This window comes from Haliotis rubra, unplaced genomic scaffold (assembly GCF_003918875.1).
Source record: "Haliotis rubra isolate DU_JTF1 unplaced genomic scaffold, ASM391887v1 Scf162, whole genome shotgun sequence".
In the NCBI taxonomy this organism is placed as follows: domain Eukaryota; kingdom Metazoa; phylum Mollusca; class Gastropoda; order Lepetellida; family Haliotidae; genus Haliotis; species Haliotis rubra.
Genome location: NW_025765581.1, coordinates 1,282,401 through 1,305,509, shown reverse-complemented (window position 1 = coordinate 1,305,509; position 23,109 = coordinate 1,282,401). Strand labels below are relative to the sequence as shown.

General features: G+C 37.8%; 2 protein-coding genes across 2 annotated transcripts in view; one reads left to right on the top strand and one right to left on the bottom strand.

The window, feature by feature from the left end:
- The window catches only part of LOC124271669 (phosphatidylinositide phosphatase SAC2-like), a 411,520-nt gene that overhangs the window by 344,195 nt on the left and 44,216 nt on the right, over positions 1 to 23,109 (top strand).
- LOC124271672 (carbonic anhydrase 14-like) overlaps positions 238 to 23,109 on the bottom strand; it is a 29,340-nt gene continuing 6,468 nt past the window's right edge. Inside the window, exons 2-8 of the mRNA XM_046706832.1 lie at positions 12,405 to 12,446; positions 8,006 to 8,179; positions 7,157 to 7,302; positions 5,904 to 5,999; positions 5,239 to 5,305; positions 3,263 to 3,426; positions 238 to 2,796 (exon numbers count right to left, since the gene is read on the bottom strand). Coding sequence (XP_046562788.1) covers positions 2,143 to 2,796; positions 3,263 to 3,426; positions 5,239 to 5,305; positions 5,904 to 5,999; positions 7,157 to 7,302; positions 8,006 to 8,179; positions 12,405 to 12,446 — 1,343 coding nt within the window. The 3' untranslated portion in view covers positions 238 to 2,142. The remainder of the gene's footprint in view (positions 2,797 to 3,262; positions 3,427 to 5,238; positions 5,306 to 5,903; positions 6,000 to 7,156; positions 7,303 to 8,005; positions 8,180 to 12,404; positions 12,447 to 23,109) is intronic.

Here is a 23,109-nt window from a genome sequence, read left to right as displayed (position 1 = left end):
AATCCACACTCGATTATGTTTGGACTTCGCAATAAACTGAAAATTGCTGAGTGTCAGTAAACATGAAGCCAACCTCGCTCATTGCGATCACAATATTGTGCACCCTGGAGCGTATTAAATCACAATGATTGATTGCTTCCCTTATTTCACTGATTGATCATTTGAATGTCAAGGATCAACTTCTTCAAGTCGACAATGGGAGATTGGCTGACAATATAAAACAACTCAACAATAGTATAAAAATCAGTCAACTTTTATTGTCATACATCCTGTTAAGTTATCAGCCATACATGAACTCGTGATATATTTGTGTGTTGCATAATCTGTACAGACATAGTCTTGGTTATCACAATTCCACTAGATATTAGGATGAAGCAACATCGGTATCTCTAGGCAAGACCTTTAAGAAAGGTTTGTTTATACAATCTGGCAAACTAAAAAATTAAAAGATGAAATAGTGAGTGAGTGAACGAATTTAGTTTTACGCTGCTTTTAGCAATATTCCAGCAATATCACGGCAGGGGACACCAGAAATGGGCTTCACACATTGTACCCATGTGGGGAATCGAACCTGGGTTTTCGGCGTGACGATCTTTTAACAACATGGCTACCCCACCGCCCCAAAAGATGAAAGAAAAGATTGTGTATAACAAATATGTACCGTATTTGACTACAGAGGCCAATCCAGGAATTTAAATGAGGGGGTGGGGGTGGCCATGTTACAAAATGCCCAGGCCACCAAATGATGTGGCTGAGGGTGTTAGAGAATGTAAGGTGTCTGAAAAACAGAAGGGTAGAATTGAGAAAAATCTCCATAAGAATTTAATCATTACACATGAAGTAAGTTTGTAGAGAATTGAACAAAAATGCATCCAGAAAATTCAGACTGCCCTCCCTATCAGGGAAGACAACTCTATGAACAATATGAAATCCCTGTAGTTTTGGTCCATGGACTCAACATTACAAGTTCAAACCCAGCACCCACCTGAGAATTGTTTGTTTTTTGTTTTAAATTGTTTCTGTAGATACATGCTAATTTGGCATTTATTCATCTGGATTAAATTATTTGTTAATTGATTCCTTTGTATTGGGAATGTTAGCACTATTTCCTTGGATATATAGATTTATTCATATTCATTGTGAAAAATATGTTTGGGAGAAATGATATCTTAAAATCAAACTTGTCATGACAGTAATTATGTAAAAAAAAAATAATGATAATAATGTAATATGATAGAAATATCCTGCCAATGACCTTAAATCAATAGCTTTGCATAGCTTGTACCACTTGATCATAGATCAAATCTTTCCACTTCACCTTAAATATGGATTCATACCAATAATTACCACCCATCACATGAATCTATTTTTGTGAAAATGTTGTTGATGTTAGAGTCAAAATGAAATCCTTAAATTTATCAATAATTTGCCAACAGAAAGGGATCATTCAACATTTTGTACATATTTGTCTTTGAGTTTATATACAAATATATATATATATGTGTACTCCTTGCATTCATGCACAAATATTGGATGCATTATGCATACATATGGAAATCTTACTTAAATATAAATATCAGCTGGACTGAGATTCAATATATGGATTGAGGATTCAAGGGGGGAAGTGTTTTGTTTTGAACCATTTATGTCTTAAGATTGAATTTAGATGTATATTATTTGTTTTGTGACTAAAAACATTTTCATGATTTGGGACACTAAATTATAGCAGAGGATGTATTCTCTGCATCCTCGATAATCTCCAGAGTTTACGTTCCGATAAATCTCCACTATATATATTATCGAGGATGTATTCTCTGATAATAGGTAATAATATTGATAATTACCAAACATGATATGAAATGGAAATACAGTGTTTAATTTGTGAACATTATTGAAACTGTCTTCTAAAACTTTTAAACATAATCTCAGCGTAAAGGAATCAGGTTCGTGACTTGTAACTGAATGTGCGTCACAGTGGGAATGATATGGGCATCACAATCGGCCTTGACACAATCTCCTGTTGGATCCACTTTGAAACTGATGCTCCTTCTGCTGCACCTGCTTTGTATCACGCTTGAAACACTGCTGCCATCAATGGTGTTGAAGCTATGTCTGTCTGTATGCCTCAGCACAGAAGCAGAGCTAACACAGAAGCAGAGCTAACACAGAAGCAAGGATGGTGAGGAAGGAGATGCTTGTGACATGAGAACTACCGCCATGGGATCTCGACTCGGCAGAACGATGGTTATTGTTTTGAGGAATGTTGTACCGTGGCAGACTCGGCTCATTCTTTGCTGCAACAATCACCTGCTGAACACCGATCTTGAAACTTCTCTGAATAAGGCGGCCATTGACTGGTTGGATCGGACGAAAATTGTCACCTAGTTCTTCTTGGATGTATTCAATGTACTCCTCATTGGCCTCTGTCTTTGCCTTGAGTTCCTCCTTGGCCTGTTTGTTTTCTTCTTCCTTCTCCTTGAGATGTCGGACCATGTTGTCCTGGGCCCTCTTGGCCGAGTCCTCATCCAGTTCTGCTGGGTCTGTTGAAGATAGCTCTGTGGTCGCATCTACAAGGGCTGATGGTGTCTCAGGCATGACGGTTGATGCAGCCAGTTTTACTTCCAAATCGACCTTGAGTTCATCCTCTGCCATGTGGTTGCCATGGATACCAAGTTCTTCAAGAACTTTTTCTGCGTTCTTTTCAGCATTGGAACGCTTGATGTGCCTTCTGTGGTGATTGTGCTTACGGGCATGTTTCTTGTGCTTGGGCTTAAGCACATTGCGGAACTTCAGAAGCTGAAATTACAACAAATGGTATTGTTTAACAGGGATCTAGTACCCTGAGTCCTTATGTCAATATCCGTAAGAATATGGAGTTAGTGTTCAGGAATTAGTTCTATGTGGAAATTAACACTAAAACATGTTTATTAATCTACTGTTTTCAGAAATTAGCAAGTGGAAATTTACATCTCATCTTTAATTGTGTTTAACATGCATTGACTTTTGGCCAAGAGGTCATTAGATAGAAAACAGTCAAAATGGATTGTCAGGTTGAAAAATAGCACAGGTCAAATGTAATTCTTGAACAATAAACCATGCGTCTTTGAATGAATCAGGAATCAAAATGTGTCACATTTTTCCTCGGAGAATAGCAAAAAACGTCAAGGATAGCAGAAAATGTCAACTGCCAATGTCTCGGAACAAATTTACTCCAAAGACCAAGTCCGAACAGCTCAGTATCAAATGAAAGTCATGTACATACCTGATCCAGTGAGATCTTTTGACGCTGTCTGAAGACAGTCCATACAACACTCTCAAAGCATCCAGGTGTGGTCAAGGAGCCATTGTAACGGTAGTATTGAGCTGTATCCGCGGGCAACAGATTACGGAGTGGGATTGCTTTTATTTCCACAAGATTCTCATCATCTGGAAACAGAGAAAAATAATTAAAATTATTTAAATTAAAACTGACAACAACTAAGGCTAAAAATAATTTGAAAAATCAACATAAAGATGTTACGTTTAGGAGAAAATAAATTCCTATTTCAACCTATTAAAGAATTGGTATATACACTGATGAGATGTTCTTCTCCCACCTGCCAAAACCTAAGTGACACGTGTACCTTGTGTTTGATGGGTAATTAATCAATTCACATCAAACGCCTGCCGAGGGATTAACAATGAATACACTTAGTCATGCGGAAAAGAGTACTGATATGACACTTACGCATGCACATGCGCACAGATCTTTCTGTCCGAATAACCGGATCACTTTTCATTGTAATTCTATGGGAATGGTTTGAAACTTCTCCGTCCGGATCCAGAAGCGCGGGGTCTGGCTAAGCGAGTACAATTAATGAAGGTAAGTTTTGTTTCAACGAAAAATTGTCCGGAAGGCGGGATTTCCGGATATATGGGGTCCGAGTAAACGGGGTTCGACTGTAGGTGCTTTGCTTTAAGTATCTATTTAATTTAGACAGTCTATCAGTAGACGTGAAGATCCAGGTTAGAATTGGTTTATGGCAACCCATAAGAGTCAACTAACAGGGTCATCATATTCAAATTGTGTAGATCGATGCTCATGCTGTTGATCACTGGATTGTCTGGTCCAGACTCTATTATTTACAGGCCACCGCCATATAGCTGGAATATTGCTTAGTGCGGCGTAAAACAACAGACAAACATCCATGTCTTCCATGGGTAATTCATGCCGTTTGAATCCTCAGTCAGGGCCAGTGACTTGTATTGTAGAGCCCCACTTGTGTAAACTTCATCTTATATGTACTTGGTTTGAAATGTTCCACTTTCTGTGAAGCAGGGTGTTAATTCACTCCTTAGATGACAGTTGGCACCTTCATTAATGTATGAGGCCAAATTCACATGTGAGTTTAAATTAATGAGTGAGAGCAGATGTACAGTTATAATTCAGCTCACAGCCTGTTACTGAAGCACGGTCAAGTCAAGGTCATAGTTGTTTGTCAAGTTTAGAAATCAGACGGTTGTGGGGGAGACAAACCGAGGGTCAGGAGAGCAGTCTGGGATTCAAACCAGGAATCTGTTGCCCTGGCACGGAAATCAGTTCATGTTACGAGAAGTTTATCCTGAGTCTGGTCTGGTGACTTGTTCTGAACTTCCCTTACTGTGTATTATGAAGTACCGAAGTGATTGTGTGAGAAATAATTAAACAATGTTTATAATGAACATGCTCTTAACGAAGTGATGGATATAATGAAGTTTATATTTTGTCCTGCTGTATGTTTTAGTTGAAATGCGTATATTTTTCCCGAACTACAGTTACCAGAATATCAAAATAAAATTAGTGGTCTCTTTCAGTTCATTATACTGACTGACTGAGTTTAGTTTTACGCCGCTTTTAGCAATATTCCAGCAATATCACAGCGGGGGACACCAGAAATGGGCTTAACACATTGTGCCCATGTGGGGAATCGAACCTGGGTCTTCGGCGTGACGAGCCAACGCTTTAACCACTAGGCTACCCCACCACCCCTTCAGTTCATTATAATGACCCTGGTAGTGATTGATCTTCACTAACCCATGCTTGTCGTAATGGGATCGGGTGGTCAGGCTCGCTGACTTCGTTGACACATGTCATCGTATCCCAGTTGCGTAGATTGATGCTGCCATATAGCTGGAATATTGCTGAGTGTGGCATAAAACTAAACTCACTCACTCATTTATCGTTATAAGCGTAGTTAAGTTGATTGGAATCATCCTTACCTGGGTCCTTGACCTCCTCCATGGCTTCCAGGATGGGTTTTAACACTTTATTGTCTTCGTCAACAATCTGCAGACAGAAGGGATGAATAAGTGTTCTTCATGTGTTCTTCATTGGATGTCAAACTCAAACGGCACATCGTATTATCAATCTCAACTCCCAGGGGAGTATACAACTGCAGCTTAACATGTTTCTTACATGTTAAAAACAGAGCAGTGAGGTTTGTTTATTTGTAGGTAATTATACCCATTAAAACTGTGGTATGGTATCTCAGTGGGCTGTGTTTTTAAAACCGGTAACCCTGTTGACAACTACATGCACCATGTATACACATCAGTATGCAAGTGAAATACTCCTGATTGCAATGTTAGACCCCAATTCTTGTGACCATACAAGCTGGCTGTCAGGAACAGCCTAGCCCATCTCACAGTGCTTGAACCATACTATTTTCCCTATGACCAGCCCTTCCTGCAATGCTAAAACCATAAAGGAAGCAAGTCTTATAAGATTTGTGATAAGGTTCAGCAATCTCCCATCTCACTGACGCTCCTTTTTAATTTATATGTTTCTTACATAATTATATATATTCAGAGACTAGTTGCTAGTTTAGGAACAGCCCTGTGTATAGATCTGTTACTAGGGTCATGGTAAAGAATATTCTGTTTACCTCGAAGAGCACCCCAAGCACTGCAAGCCCCATGGGTTGAGTCGCAGCCTCAGAGATGGTGCCGAACAGGTCGGTGTTGAAGTTCACGATATGAAGCTGAAAATGAAAAATGTTTTTATAAAGGGACATTGAAAATCTGAGACAATTGTCATTGGAAACAGCTGTGAGTTCACAAGAAGATATGTATCATTTTCTTTGTGTCTGTGTTAGTTTTAAGTGTGATAAGTTCAAATGTGTTAGCAAGATTGTGTTGGAGCTTAAACAATTCAGAAGTTGAAACTTGACTCCTACAGCACTGTGTCCACTCACAGTCCCTCAACCTCATTATCTCCCCTTCCGTAATGCTGAAGCTTTGAATGAAGCAAGTCTAGATATCCTCTGGTTCTCCCATCTCAATTGTGGCTCCTTTCCAATATAAAGGATTATAGTGACTGAGCATTAGTCTATGTGTACACTGTGATCTCCGGCAAAGTATTTCAAGATCATCTTAGAAGGTTTTACAATTCATTCAAACAGTTACATTACACCAACATTCACATTTCCTCTATTTTCAAGCTTGCCTATGAGTTTTCTTTGTTGTACATAAGTCAACCAATAGGTTGGTTTCTTTTTATTTGGAAACAGTAATGAAATTATGTCAAAGCATGGCAGGCTAATGTATGATAGTGTCATCCCAGAGATTTGTTGAAACTCAGGTGATCGTTATGAACCAATGGTGGGAGAACTTTGCCATATCCGTTGGATGCAACTCTTTCCATGATCCTTAGACCAACAATAATATAAAATAAATTAACTTATATAGTGCCTGACTTGCAACTTAAGTAAACCAATCGGTGGGCCTGGGAGGAGTCTGTTGCAGATATGCCTCTATGGCTGAGATAATTGGAGATAAATGGAAGATGCAACTCTTCCCACGATCCTCAGACCAACAATAATATAAAATAAATTAACATATATAGTGCCTGACTTGCAGCTTAATTAAACTGCTCAGCACACTGTAAGGAGTCTGATATAGATGAGTGTCACGGAAGACATCATTTTGAAAGAAGAACGGAGGATGTCAGAGTTTGTGGAAGCTCTGATGAAAAGAAGTAATGAGGACGAGAAAACACTGAGAAATATTGTTTAGGTGTCTTGTATAATTAAATACATGTCAGCTGAGTTTAGGTTGTGACTTGACATGTAAATTGAAAGTAGAGCTTGAAGATACTTTGGGCACTGTGGATCATCATGGTGATGTTGAGTGTGACTACCTCTAGAGGATGCGCCTGTCCCTCGATGCGGTGTTCAGAACCCTGATGGTTCTTGTGCCCCCAGTGGAAGTGGAACTGGGCAGTCTTGTAGACATATGGCAGACCTCCATTGGTTACGAAGAAATCACCCATGGTGTCTACTTGCACTGGGAAAAGAACGGGGTTGAATATAACTTGTGGGATAACATGATGCACTGGATAATGCAGTATGATAAGGCGTGGAATATTGGATAAGACACGTGGTACCAGGCATGGGGTCAAGGCCACAAGTCTACACCTGATTTGAATTGATCGGACTACAATAATAACTTCATTTACAATGCAAACATTTCCTGTTAAATCATTGAGATTAGCATATTTCTGGATTAACAAACGGGTGATATAGTTGTGTATCCATGAAGGTATTCCAAGCAGCTAGTGTCTGAATGGTTGGGATTTGGACTAAAGATGATTCACTGTAATTCAAGAGGAAGGATTATCTATTCTGCAGCGTCCTATTCTGTTATGGGCCCCATAAGTTTACTGTCATAAGTTTACATTAAAGTTACGATGGCTGTTACAATCATCTTAGCATTGTGGAACATTGCCCGATGTTGAAACTGTTCAATAATGCTGGGACACATTCCACAAAGTGATCGTAATGCTACAACTGTCATAAGTCTAAGTATGCTAAAGTATGGGAGTTACAACCACCTAAACACTACGATCAATTTATGGAACATTGCCCGATGTTAAAGCAGGTTGATTGAATATCAGATAACGGTAGCTTGGCACCATATTATGAGCCTTTAATTTATCACAATTTCTGGAGATAAAAGACTGGATGTCATCTAAGGGTCTGGTGCTTACCTGCGTGTCCATTGTTCTTGACAAACATTTTAGCATTGTCCTTGGGTGGGTCATACCAGATGGCAAATTGTCGGAGGTTTGGGTTGTACATGGTCTCCTCGGGGTTGATGTTGATTGGGGATTGGAGGTTGCCTGAGCAGGCTTCGGGGAACAGCTCATGCCAGTGTCCAGGACCTGGGGAACATTCATGTAAAACTTCCGCTAGAACTAGTCATCTATGTTGTTTAACAAACGAGCTAACAACAATTTGACGGATATGACAAACAGATTTGTGGTTCCAGCCAGTTTCTGTAAATGTTATTACAGATCATCAAAATGATTATAATGAATAATGTTTATAACAGACCAAAATTAGTGGTCTCTTGGAGTATGTTATACAGTTGTTATACGTGCAGACAAGAAGGGAGACGTATGACATGAATTGGTTCTATATGGAACAAGTTTTTATGGATAACAACTTCTTTATTTCGTGAGTGCGACGTTTCATACAGATTCTTGTACCACACTCTTGCTTGACAACGGTACAAGAATCTGTATCGAAACGTCGCACTCACGAAATAAAGAAGTTGTTATCCATAAAAACTTGTTCCATATTGTACGTCTCAACTTCTAAAATGCCACTCAAACAAGTCATGAATTGGTTCTGTTGAACTTACTTGACAACATACAAATAACAACATGAGCAACTCAAGCAGGATACTGAACAACTCAAGGCACTTATACACATCTAGTTTATAAACCATATAACTCATTCTCACAATGTAGAGGTTTAAAACACAGAACTGACAAATCAGTTTGAAACGTGTAAATTAATTTCAAACCAATTTCTTGACTCTTCAATTTTGAAAATGTATGTGTGTCTAATAAGAGTTTGAAACTTCTACATTGAAACACAAGATTGTCTTTATTCTTCAATGACTCAGAGATAAACACAAACTTGTTAGTAGAAATGTCTGTGATGTGGCATATGTTGAGGCTAATGTTTTAAGTATTCTGGAAGGGCAGATTCAGGGATGAGTGAAGATTGGTGTAAGTGTATGGGAGCTGTGCCCAAGCACAAGAAAGATGTTTACGATATGTACCGTACCTAATCTATAATAAACTATGTTTACAACAAACATGCTAATAATATAGTGGTGGCTATAGCAAATTCTTTTTGGGTCCAAACCACTTGTATATGTTAGTAAAATTTGTATTACAAGCTTCGACTTTACCAAACTAATGAATGGTCCCTATGGTAAACCGATCACAATGCAGGATTCAAGTATGTCATGGTAGAATGTAAAATATTTCATTTTTTCAAAGACTAAAAATTAATATAGCTATATCTCAAAAAGCAGTCGGTATTCCACATATGACATGTTGTTCAAGTCATGCCGCTTAAAGAAGTCATGTACCCGTGAAGATTCGGGTTAGAATTGATCTTCATGTTGTTAATCAGTGGATTATCTGGTCCAGACTCCATTATTTACAGACTGCCGCCATATAGCTGGAATATTGCTGAGTGTTGCGTAAAACTAAACTCACTCACTCGCTAGAGAAGTCATGCAGTTTGAAGCAGAAATAGAAGTTGACAGTGACACAGATTTCACTTTTAAAATTTGTCTAACATAAAATTCCTACAGGACATGTTTGTTTCCATGGATATTTCATTTGTGTATGGTAGTATATGCTGAAAATATTGTTCAGGATAATTTTGTTAAACATTTGGCAATTCGGGCAAAATATAGCATTGGTATATGCTAAAGAATATAATAAAAATTGTTCAAACAAATTTTCAGAGACAGCAAAATTACCCTCAGTATGTTTTAAGGATATTCGAGAAATGAGATTTTGTGAGCGGATATATACAAGTGCAGGGTGACATGCTTCTACAGTGTGTTGAACACAAACAGCTAGAGTTTGATGTGCATAAAGCAATATTGACACAGCCTCTCTGCCCAGTGCAGCATACAATGTAAAAGCCGCAGACTGAAATAGATTCAGGTGTGTACAGCGACGATTGAAATGTGATAGCCTCATGAATAACAGTTCAATTCTTGTACTTCTGTGCAGGATGACGTCAACTTCTACCCACTGAAGTACAATGTGTGAAGCCCATTTCTGGTGTCCCCCGCCTGATATCCTCGTTAGGATGAGAAAGCCACAATAACTCGGTGCGCCCTAGTGGCAGCAAGAGTTGTATACTCCCCAGGGAGTTGAGATTGCTAATACGATGTGCAGTTGATATTGACATCCAGTGATCGAGGGAAAAAAAATACTAGCGCCTTGAGCATGCACTAGTGCGTGGATATGTGCGCTATATAAATATCCTATAATAATAATATTGCTGGAATATTGCTAAAAGTGGCGTAAAACCAAACTCACTCACTCACTCTACCCACTGAAGGAGATATTTACATAATTGCATGAAAATACAGGACTGTCTTTTGTGTTTGAGCTTTTAACTAATATCGTCTTACCTTGCATCCTTGATACAACTTATAAGCAGCATAAAGATAAATCAAATATCAATTATAAAATATAATTATAGAGATAAGGCGTGTTTCTCAAATACATGTTTTTTTGTAATGTGAATCATCTTAATTTGTCATATGTAATTGTATGTGGTACTTTTCTGCATATTGTATGAGAGGACAAAGTTTATTGAACACAGGATAAAGAAGACCCTTTTCTTTACAATAATGAGTTTTAGGTGTTTTTATATAATGTAAAAGAGAACTACAGATTGACTGTTGTCTGGATTTTATGTCCCACAAATCAGGTACAGTACAACCAGAAATTATTGAGAATTTAAAGATTGTAATATTTTATATTTTTTTCACTCATTACTCACGTATTTATGTGAATATTAGCAGAACATAACTCCAGATTCAAAGACAGGTGAACAGTTAGTATTTTGTCAAGTCACCATGGGCATCAATGCAGGCTTCAATGCGGCGGGGCATACTACTGATCAAAGAAGTTAGAAAGTCGTGGTCCATGCTGTCCCAATATCGGACCACCTCTTCTTTCATTTCAGCAATATTTGTCAGATTTTTCTTATTGACACTTCCTTCATAAGTCCCCAAACATTTTCTATTGGATTTAGGTCAGGGCTATAGCTTGGCCAATCTAATAATGTCATATTTTGGGTCCGAAACCAGGCCTGTGAATGCTTTGAACGATGTTTTGGGTTGTTGTCCTGCTGGAAAATCCAAACATTTCCATAGAACACGTGAGCAGATGGAAGTAAATGTCCCTCGAGAATATCTGTGTACCGCTTACTGTTCATATTTCCTTCAAATATACAGAGGGGCGTTGCCCTTAACGCAGATATGCCACCTCACTCGTTAAATTTCGGACTGTACTTTGGGCGCTGATACAAAGGTTTTTCAGTAAGTTTGGTCCAGAATTTCAGTGTATTAGGAAACAGCCACACAGAACTTTCATCAGAGAAAATCACATTGTCTCAGTTAATATTTCTATGCTGTAAGCACCAGTTCAACCTTCGCTCCTTTTGTTCAGGTTTCATGATCGGTGATGGAATTCCTCAACTTTTCTGCCAACCCATTGCATACAGCTCAGTTCTAATTGTCTCCTTACAGACAGCCACAGTTCCTCTATCAATCATATCCAGCCTTAAGTTTTCTAAACTCCTTCGTTTGTTTTTAGAAACAAGAATACCAAGCCACCTCTTGTCACCGACAGTCAATTTTCTGGGCCTACCTGCGCCTCCCTGGTGCTCAATGCCATATCCATTTGCAATATTTTTCAAAACACGATAAACAGTGGACAAAGGGATGCCTGTTCTACTTGAAATCACTTTAGCTGATCTGATGTCCTTGTTATAATACTCTAAAATCAACTTCCTCTTCTCTAAATCATCCATACTGAAGATCACTGAAAATGTCGTCTGCTAGCAAGTAAACAAAGAGGGATAACTCTTCACAAACTAATGAAAAACGATTAACAGAGTTGTCTCTCTTGAATGAAACCAAGCACTTGATAGCTGGTCAAGGTTGTTTATACTAGAAATCCAATTAAACATATTCCTAAAATTCTCAATAATTTCTGGTCATACTATGTGTAAAATGGAAATAATGTGTACACTGGCAACTAAAGGTCAGAGTAGATGGTACCATGATAAACTGTCTTCACATGCACGAATACTCTTTTCTCATGTTTATTCATGAGGCTATACTGAATACAACGACCAGTGTCGTGAAACTGTTCTAGGGTCAAACTGTTGACACAATGGCTTTGAAGTTGGTCATGAGAAGTCTTTGTGTCCCAGCTGATCGTATCTGGGAGTTATACTGCTTTTAGAGATCACGAGTGTTGGACTAGTCCTCTTTATACCTGTGAGAGATGTGGAGATGGGGTAACTTACATCTGATCGAGTGATAGGATAACGTACCTGTATCACCTTTGTAGCTCCATTCACTGCAGCTTGTCAAATCTGTAATAAATAATGTATAAATATGTATCAGCAACAGAAACTTAATCAATAGATAGATTTCATTCTCAACTCCTTGAGGAGTATACAACTACAGTATCTCTTTCTAAATAATTGAATCAGCATGCATTCAGTTTTTATTCTCAGCTCCCTGAGGAGCACACAGTATTTCTTTCTAAACTGTGGTACACATGGTACCAGAAAGAAACGCCAGTTTGGCAGGGAATGCTAATATTCAGTGAGCAACAGAACAACAATGTATTCACATTAAGACAGGTCAAGGGACAACAAATTATGTTGAGCAATAGTCACTCAGTTTCCTTTGTACATTATTTGTGTTTCTATCTATAGCATTTTTGTAGTGTTCATATGTTAGCTCATGGGTATATTACAGCATTATTTTTATTTTAGTGGTATGTTTTGTGTAGCGAGGCATAAGAGTTATGCCCCTTAGGTCATGGAGTGGGATATAAATGACCAAGCATGGTCAACCAATGTCACCATGTGCGAAATACGCATCATGTTGGAAATGACTCATAAAATCTCCAAGTCATCATCATCATCATCATCATCATCATCATCATCATTTTGTGATTATCAACTACTTAAGACAAAACAATTGTCTCAGCAACTACTTCCAAGTGATGTCCATTTTCAGAATTGCTGTCTTTTTATCCCCCGCAACAACGAAGTTGCAGGGGATAGAGAAACGACTTTCGTCCGTTCGTCACACTTTGTCTGAAGCATATCTCCTAAACTATTGGTGGTAGCTTAACTAAACTTGGTACACATGTCAGCCATGATCCCTAGATGTGCCTTTTTGGAGTTAGACCCAGATATTAATGTTATTTTTTGCGGTTTCCATGGAAACATGACTTAGGCTGTGGCTATGAGGATGTCATCTTGTCTGGAGCAGATCTCCTAAACTATGCATGCTAACTTCATCAAAATTGGTACACATATCAAGCATGATCGCTAGATGTGCCTTTTGGGGGGTTAGACCCAGATATGAATTTTATTTTTTGCTGTTTCCATGGAAACATGACTGAGTCTGTGACTATGAGGATGTCATATTGTTGCATTTCCATGGCAACAAGTTAGGCTTCAACTAAATTTGGTTGTAGTGCTCCTTTCTGGAGCAAGTCTTAAAAACATTTCAATACTCTCCTTCCACTTTGCTGTATACACTCCAAAACATTTGACATAATCATAACTAGTAGACATTTTCATAAAGAGTATTTTGCCGTTGTGGGGGATATTGATGACTTTGTCTTCTTGTCTGTGGTGCACTGTGTAGTATATACATAACTGTTAAAAGTCACTGTTAATCCATGATTAGACGTGTCGATACAAGGCTAGTTCATTGAGTACATGTTATAGCCTATTGCTAAGTGATTGTTCAATGCAGTATTGTGAAGAGGATTATTTCCATGTAAGTTAGTAACTGAAACTGACATATGGTGGAATCCAGAATAGACAAGAGCCGGATTAGGCATTATCACTACAATCAGCCTGACAGAGTCAGCTTGAGTTTCATTCTCAGCTTCCTGGGAGACATACAACTATACTATATGCCATAATATTCTTCGCAAGTAACATTCCGCCCCTTGATTCTGGGATACATAATAACTTGTAATTCCTGCTCCTAAACATATTTACAGAAATTCTTTTGTAATAACATGTATCACCAGAAATGATTGCCAGAAATATGACTAGAACACGAAAAAAAGAAAATATTTTTTTAAGTCATTGACTTTCATGGATAAATTATAGACAAAACATATATTCATTATTACCATGAGGAACATCTGTATAGAATTATTTGGTGAATGATTTTAAGATATTTTAAACATGTCACTAACAATGTTAGAGAAGGTTGTGGGAAACATGACTTGTTTATGTTTATGAAACAGATCACATTACAGAAGAAATATTACGACATTAATGACATGAAAATATTAAAACATTACGGTCAGAGTATAATCAGTTCTGTTGAAACAGATACCGGGATGTAAAAGTCAGCCTTGGTGGAAAGTATAAGATTAGATTCAGAGAAGATGCCCGACTCTGTTTCTCAAAGTGATTGTGGAACTACGACTTTCGTAAGTCTAAGTATGTGAAATGTGGCCCGATGTTAAATTACTCATAGCGCCCACAACTCTGTTTTGAAAAGTAAATATTAGTTTGTTGCCACAGTATGTAAAAGGCAGTGAAGGAAAGTAGGAGAATAGATCTCTGAAAACTAGTGAAGACGCGCCAGCCTTTTCTCAAATCAATTGCAGCACTACGACTTCGTAAGTCTATGTAAGTGAAACGTATCCCAGATGTAAAATGGTAAGCCAGTCCTGCTCCCTTCAATATTAGTTTGTTGCGACAGTTGTAAAAGGCAGTAGCGATGGAAAGTATAGGAATATATCACTGAAAATGCCTGGGCTCTGTTTCTCAAAGCGATTGCAGCAATACAACTTTCGTAAGTCTATGTATGTGAAACATGGCCCAGACGTAAAATGCTAAGCCAGTATTGCTCACCCACAACTCAGTTTGTTTAATAAAGTAAATATTAGTTTGTTGCCTGTTGCCACACAACGGTACTCCTGACTCACAGCAAGCCATCAAATCTTGACCATTACATAACATGACGAAAACTGCCCATGGGTGACATTGACTAGACAGGTTATTATTTTATTCCAACCCTAAATGAGCCATAATTCAGCAATATGAATAGTTTGGTAGGTTATATTTTATTATTTTCCACATTTGTTGTGGTAGATAAAAGATTAAAATTTGAAGTTGTCAAACTGTGTGTGGAGAGTGTATGTCAGTACAATGCAATACACTTGTCATAGCTGGATTCGTGTTGGAGTAAGCACAAGAACTGAGTCTTGTTGAATACATAAACAAGCTAAATCTATTTGGTGGGATTGAGCGGTAAGGTGCAAACTTTCAAACAAAGAAACTTGTGTTTGCTGAGAAACAAGTCTGTAAACGATACCGGTAAATATTGACTATCATGTAAATTTTCTGTCTGGGTAGGGGACTGATTGACTCGTTTATTGTCTCCTTGATTGACTCATTGATTGACTCTTCGATTGACTCTTTAGAATGTCTAGGAACTTTAGAGACGCATTGAGAAGTTGGTTGAGGTAGTTGGGGGTTAGTAGTGATGTCCACCTTCACTTTTGAATAAATATCATTTTTATGGAATGTGCCTCATCACCTTGTATGGCAGTCTGATATTTATGCAGATTGTGAAATAAGAGAGCATCAGTTGAAGAAGTAACAATACTATGTCTGAATGATTTGAAAGGACCACTATTATAACCGTCTGCATATTTTATTCCATGAAGTATCTGTCAGTGTGACTTTCCGTCAACCATCAGTTGTTATTCACTGTCAAGATGGAAATTGACTTCATTTTGCATAATGGCGTGCAATATAGAGTATGTGTGTTTGCCTTGTTAATGATGGAATGAAAAGTATATTCTGTTTTCCTGGTTAGTTTAAAGGATGTGTGGAAATGATTTCTCTATTGAAAATCAGCCCTTTTGAAAATAGGATGGCACTTTCTTTAAATGCTCCCATATCAATTCACTTGCCGCTTAGATAATGTATGAGTGGTGTATGTTTCAGATCTCACTTAGAAGGAACTGCCAAATAGTACAATCTTTATTAAGGATATTTCATGCAGTATGTTACGAAATATTTGAGTCAATTCAGCAAAGTGTTCTGCTGTGATGAGTCAGTGAAATATGCAGGGTCTGGGATGTTTGGAACTACCGTATATTACTGTCTATAAGCTGAATTTTGAGGACCAAAAAAAAGCAGTCTGTAGAAGGGGGTCGTCTTATCCATGGGTTACGCTTTCGTCAAACTTTTTTCCAGGGGTAAGAAAACAACATCCTATCACTTCGCGTGAACAAACAACAGAAGAAGACTTTGTCAGTAGAGACGTCAAATTTGCAATTAAACATCACTAGACAAGATTATTTACCTTTTAAGTTCTAAGTTGTTTTTGCTGGGCATTGTATTATTTGCAGGGATTAAGATTACCGTGTGTATCTGAGCCGGAAATAGCAATCAGCTGTGCACATGTTTCCCGGCAATCAAGTTAAAAAATGCACAGATAATATAACGGGACGAATTCTGACGCAGTCATCAGTAAAATATAATACAGAATACTATTATTTAACCCAAAGAAATATATCCTAGCATTGTGTAATCTTAGTTACAGTTTTTTGCTCTATAAATTAATTAAGATTAAGATTACCGTGTGTATTTGAGCCGGAAATAGCAATCAGCTGTGCACACGTTTCCCGGCGATCAAGTTCAAACATGCACAATAATATAACGGGACGATTTCTGACGCAGTCGTCAGTAAAATATAATACAGAGTACTATCATTTAACCCAAAGAAATATAACCTAGCATTGTGTAATTTTAATTATAGTTTTTATGTAAAATATATATAATCAACACTAAGGTTATACGTGAACGTGGTAAGCAGAAGTTGTACGCACATGGAATGGGGTAAAATACGGAAGCCATTTAAATTCACACATTTTTACCGATGTTACTGTAAACTAGCAGTCAATAGAAAACGAGGCGGTAATCAGTTCGTGATTGTTGAATGGGGTAAAATAAGCAAGCCAGTTTGTTGCTACAATAAATATGATATTTAGAGAAGCAAAATATATTATGCATTTTCTGTCAACTACATTTCGTTTCGATCCGTGAGTAGACACAATATATATGATTGTGAATTCTTTGAATAATGTGGACCAAAGTTATCATTATTGGTAACTGCCAGTTGTCTGTGGTCTGTGTTTGCCGGGATTAGGACCCCATCGCGGGGGATCGACTTATGCACGAAACATACCATTTTGACACTGATTTTAAGGGTCAAGTTTGGGGGTCGTCTTATCCATGGGGTCGTCTTATAGACGGTCTTATACGGTAGATCAGATTGAATGTGCAGTAAGAATGAAGTACTTAAGAGAAGATTATTGAGGAATCCGACTTGAGCCATCTGGCCGATGCCCAAGTCTTCTATATCTATATTTTGTCTAGAGGCACTAGTCAGTATAATAGCACAACTATCAACTGAAAACTCTGCTAAAAGCCAAATTCAGATTAGTAGCCACAAAAGTATTTGAGTGAGTATGGTTTTACGCCGCTTTCAGCAATATTCCAGCAATATCACGGCGGGGAACACCAGAAATGGGCTTCACACATTATACCCATGTTGGGAATTGAACCCATGTCTTCAGCATGATGCGAACGCCTTAACCACTAGGCTACCCACCACCCAGCAAAAGGTTTTGGCACAGACTGAGAGTGTATTGTCAAGCTAAGGGAATACTGTCAAACATTCTTGTGTCAAACTTTCATGTGTCGTGCTTATGGTTGTTTCAAAGTAAAATCTTGTCCCTTTTTAGTCTATCATTCTCAATTCATTTTTCATTTGTGTCAAATCTTGATTTGCCCATATTCAAGTAGGTCCCTCCAACTTTGACACAACAGTGTTAGACTGTATCTGGTAAGCCTGGAGCGACTTCTTTCTGAACACAGAGGACATACAGGTGACATTGAGCAGATATGTAGCACTATAAAACCGACATGTTTGGTCCACTGTTCTCTTATTGTCTGTTTGATGTAGTGGAAGGAGAAGGTGATTCATCTTCTGACAACACCCATGGTTTATTGTGTGGAATACTATTATATGTGTTTCAGGTTATAGGTGAGTGAGGTCAGGGTTGGAGAGTATATTATTTTCATAGTGATATTTATACATGTGTGAATGCAGTTGGTTGTAGGTGGTGTGTGTGAGGTCAGGTTTTGAGAGTATTTCTCTTTCATAGTGATATTTATGAATGTGTATATGTGGCTGGCTGGACTAGACTAGACTTTTTTTACAGTGCTTGACCATTGAAACAGCATGACTCAGTGTCAGGTAAACAAGGCTATTTTCTGCCATTGATGTTATATATTTAACATGGATGATCATGAATGCTCCACTCAGACATAGTATACAGACTTCAAGCTGGCAAGTTATTGTTTTCTACTCTTGATAGTAAAGAGGATATAATAATTATTCATCATGGCAGTCTTGCTTTGATCAATGACATTTCTGTGTCAACATTTGGAAAAGTGTATAGCCTGCCCTTTATTGTATAGATCATATGTCTGAAACTGTACATGTCAGTAAAGGTCACAACTGTGTAGATCAATGCTCATGATGTTGATCACTGGATAATAGGCCGCTGCCATATAGCTGAAATACTGTGCAACAATAAACAACAAACAAACAAACAAACTAGAATAAATAATTTAAAGAAAGATAAAAGAGTGATCAATCATATTCCACAACAGACTCTATTTGATGACGAATTGGCATTACTTCTGGAGATGTGACTCAGTGAAATTACCAAAGAAATTTAACAAAATTGAGAGTTGATTATTATGTTTGATTTTAGAAACTTATGTTAAGATCTGTGCCAATTATTCTCGTAATAAAACTGGTGCTCATCTCCTCGCTAGTAATCTAACTGTTTTGCTGAAATGCTCATCTTAGTAATCTAACTGGTGCTCATCTTAATTTAAACAGTAATCTAACTGGGTGCTCATCTTAGTAATCTAACTCTAACTGGTGCTTATCTTAGTAATCTAACTGGTGCTCATCTTAGTAATCTAACTGGTGCTTATCTTAGTAATCTAACTGGTGCTCATCTTAGTAATCTAACTGGTGCTCATCTTAGTAATCTAACTCACCTCATCTTGACATGACATTTCAGGTATATACAAAACAAAGAAACACGTTAAGTCGCAATACCATTACATGAGATGACCAAGTTCTCAGACATTGCGGACCTGTGAAGATCTGGGTTAGAATTGATCTTCAGTAACCCATGATTGTCGTAAGAGGCAACTGACTGCATCGTGTGGTCAGGTTCGCTGACTGGGTTGACACATGTCATTGTATCCCAATTGTGTAGATAGATGCTCATGATGTTGACCACTGGATTGTCCGGTCCAGACTCCCATTATTTACAGACTGCCATCATATAGCTGGAATATTGCTGAGTGAGGCATTAAACAACATACAAACCAAACTATATATAGCCATTTGTCAGTTGCCTTTGAAGAATCACCAAGAACTGGGGTATGTTCTGCTTTTAATTATTACAAAGGAAACCCTTGCATCATATGGTATATCAGTTTGGCAACATTAACCCCTAGCATTCTCTGCTGTCTCGGCCACAAGACTGGATCTACATGTACAAACTTAACTCTCAGCATCATGTTCAAATTTTATCTTTTTTCATGGACTGCTGTTAAACACACTGGACCAAACAAAGTTTTATTAGACACGGACTGGAGGCTAGTGCACAAAGTCCCTGACTTACAGCAGTTGCAGTCATTGCTTAAGTCTCTCTGAAAGTCCCTGAACCACAGTATTTTTCCAATCCCACCCTTTCTGCAATGCTAAAGCCCTAAATGAAGCAAGTCTAGATATCCTCAGGTTCTGAATCTCCAATCACATTTTTAAAGGGATTATTTGTTTCTGTCAAAATTATATATATCAGCCTGTTAATATTATATATATTTGGGTACTAAGCACTAGGCTATCATTGCCTCTTTGTCTTAGGGACCAACCATTTATTCAACTGATGTGGGTTCTGTACTTATATTTGAGACCGGATATGTTTTCTTTCAGAAGCAATATATACTTTAGATAGGACAGTTGAACAATCATATTGTTTTATTTCACAGCACATTTTCTTTACTATGAACATCTTTTGTAAAACGCGAGAACAAAATAGCTCTTTGAACAAATTATTTCTTTCACGCGACCCTGAATATCAAACGACACATTGTGCCCATGTGGGATTGAACCCGGTCTTGATGAGCCAACGCTTTAACCATTAGGCTACCCCACCGCCCACTTCTTTCTGAACACAGAGGACATACAGGTGACATTGAGCAGATATGTAGCACTATAAAACCGACATGTTTGGTCCACTGTTCTCTTATTGTCTGTTTGATGTAGTGGAAGGAGAAGGTGATTCATCTTCTGACAACACCCATGGTTTATTGTGTGGAATACTATTATATGTGTTTCAGGTTATAGGTGAGTGAGGTCAGGGTTGGAGAGTATATTATTTTCATAGTGATATTTATACATGTGTGAATGCAGTTGGTTGTAGGTGGTGTGTGTGAGGTCAGGTTTTGAGAGTATTTCTCTTTCATAGTGATATTTATGAATGTGTATATGTGGCTGGCTGGACTAGACTAGACTTTTTTTACAGTGCTTGACCATTGAAACAGCATGACTCAGTGTCAGGTAAACAAGGCTATTTTCTGCCATTGATGTTATATATTTAACATGGATGATCATGAATGCTCCACTCAGACATAGTATACAGACTTCAAGCTGGCAAGTTATTGTTTTCTACTCTTGATAGTAAAGAGGATATAATAATTATTCATCATGGCAGTCTTGCTTTGATCAATGACATTTCTGTGTCAACATTTGGAAAAGTGTATAGCCTGCCCTTTATTGTATAGATCATATGTCTGAAACTGTACATGTCAGTAAAGGTCACAACTGTGTAGATCAATGCTCATGATGTTGATCACTGGATAATAGGCCGCTGCCATATAGCTGAAATACTGTGCAACAATAAACAACAAACAAACAAACAAACTAGAATAAATAATTTAAAGAAAGATAAAAGAGTGATCAATCATATTCCACAACAGACTCTATTTGATGACGTAATTGGCATTACGCCTGGAGATGTGACTCAGTGAAATTACCAAAGAAATTTAACAAAATTGAGAGTTGGTTATTATGTTTGATTTTAGAAACTTATGTTAAGATCTGTGCCAATTATTCTCGTAATAAAAATATTAAATCAGTGTGACTCAAAATTCTGATGAAAATTATTCAAAATGGAGAATCAATTTCAACATCAAATTTCATTTGAAGTGCTGTGTGTAATTATTCTTGTGTCTGTGTCACATGAAAGGAAACAGTGCAAATAAACTCGAAAAAGAATTTAAAGCCCAACAGGAATAGCTGTAAATTCATCTCCGGCTGTGTTTAAATAATATCAATGACAGTTATAACCCTGGGTGGTTATGAATAACATCAGTATATCCTGCCCATCTTGTTTTGCTGAAGTAAGGTCAGGGTCATTAGAAGGTCAGTGATATGTGATGTATACCTGAATGGAAACCTGTTCTGAAATCTATGTTTTCTAGAGCGTTTTGATTCAGATTGTTACACTAATATCAATTTAATGTAAAGTGGCTAGCACTCAATATTTGAGTGAGACTGGTTCAAGCGCAATTTAAACAGTATTTCGGTTAAATCAACATGTCACATTGATGTTGGGGAGATTCTGAAGTCATGCAAGTCTTAGATGTTTAGAAACACCTCATCTTGACATGACATTCTGGTAAATACAAAAACTGTTTACAGTTCGGTGAAACCTATGAGCATGGCATGGTGCTCATCTTAGTAATCTAACTGGTGCTCATCTTAGTAATCTAACTGGTGCTCATCTTAGTAATCTAACTGGTGCTCATCTTAGTAATCTAACTGGTGCTCATCTTAGTAATCTAACTGGTGAAAACTGGTGCTCATCTTAGTAATCTAACTGGTGCTCATCTTAGTAATCTAACTGGTGCTCATCTTAGTAATCTAACTGGTGCTCATCTTAGTAATCTAACTGGTGCTCATCTTAGTAATCTAACTGGTGCTTATCTTAGTAATCTAACTGGTGCTCATCTTAGTAATCTAACTGGTGCTTATCTTAGTAATCTAACTGGTGCTCATCTTAGTAATCTAACTGGTGCTCATCTTAGTAATCTAACTCACCTCATCTTGACATGACATTCAGGTATATACAACAAAGAAACACGTTAAAGTCGCAATACCATTACATGAGATGACCAAGTTCTCAGACATTCAAGATAAGGTCATATTGACCGTTGGACCTGTGAAGATCTGGGTTAGAATTGATCTTCAGTAGTAAGAAACCCATGATTGTCGTAAGAAATACAAAACACGTGACTGACTGCATCGTGTGGTCAGGTTCGCTGACTGGGTTGACACATGTCATTGTATCCCAATTGTGTAGATAGATGCTCATGATGTTGACCACTGGATTGTCCGGTCCAGACTCCCATTATTTACAGACTGCCATCATATAGCTGGAATATTGCTGAGTGAGGCATTAAACAACATACAAACCAAACTATATATAGCCATTTGTCAGTTGCCTTTGAAGAATCACCAAGAACTGGGGTATGTTCTGCTTTTAATTATTACAAAGGAAACCCTTGCATCATATGATATATCAGTTTGGCAACATTAACCGTTTAGCATTCTCTGCTGTATTGGCTACAAGACTTGAGTCTACACGTACAAACTTAACTCTCAACATCATGTTCAAATTTGATCTTTTTTCATGGACTGCTGTTAAACACACTGGACCAAACAAAGTTTTATTAGACACGGACTGGAGGCTAGTGCACAAAGACCCTGACTTACAGCAGTTGCAGTCATTGCTTAAGTCTGTCTCAAAGTCCCTGAACCACAGTATTTTTCCAATCCGCCCCTTTCTGCAATGCTAAAGCCCTAAACGAAGCAAGTCCAGAT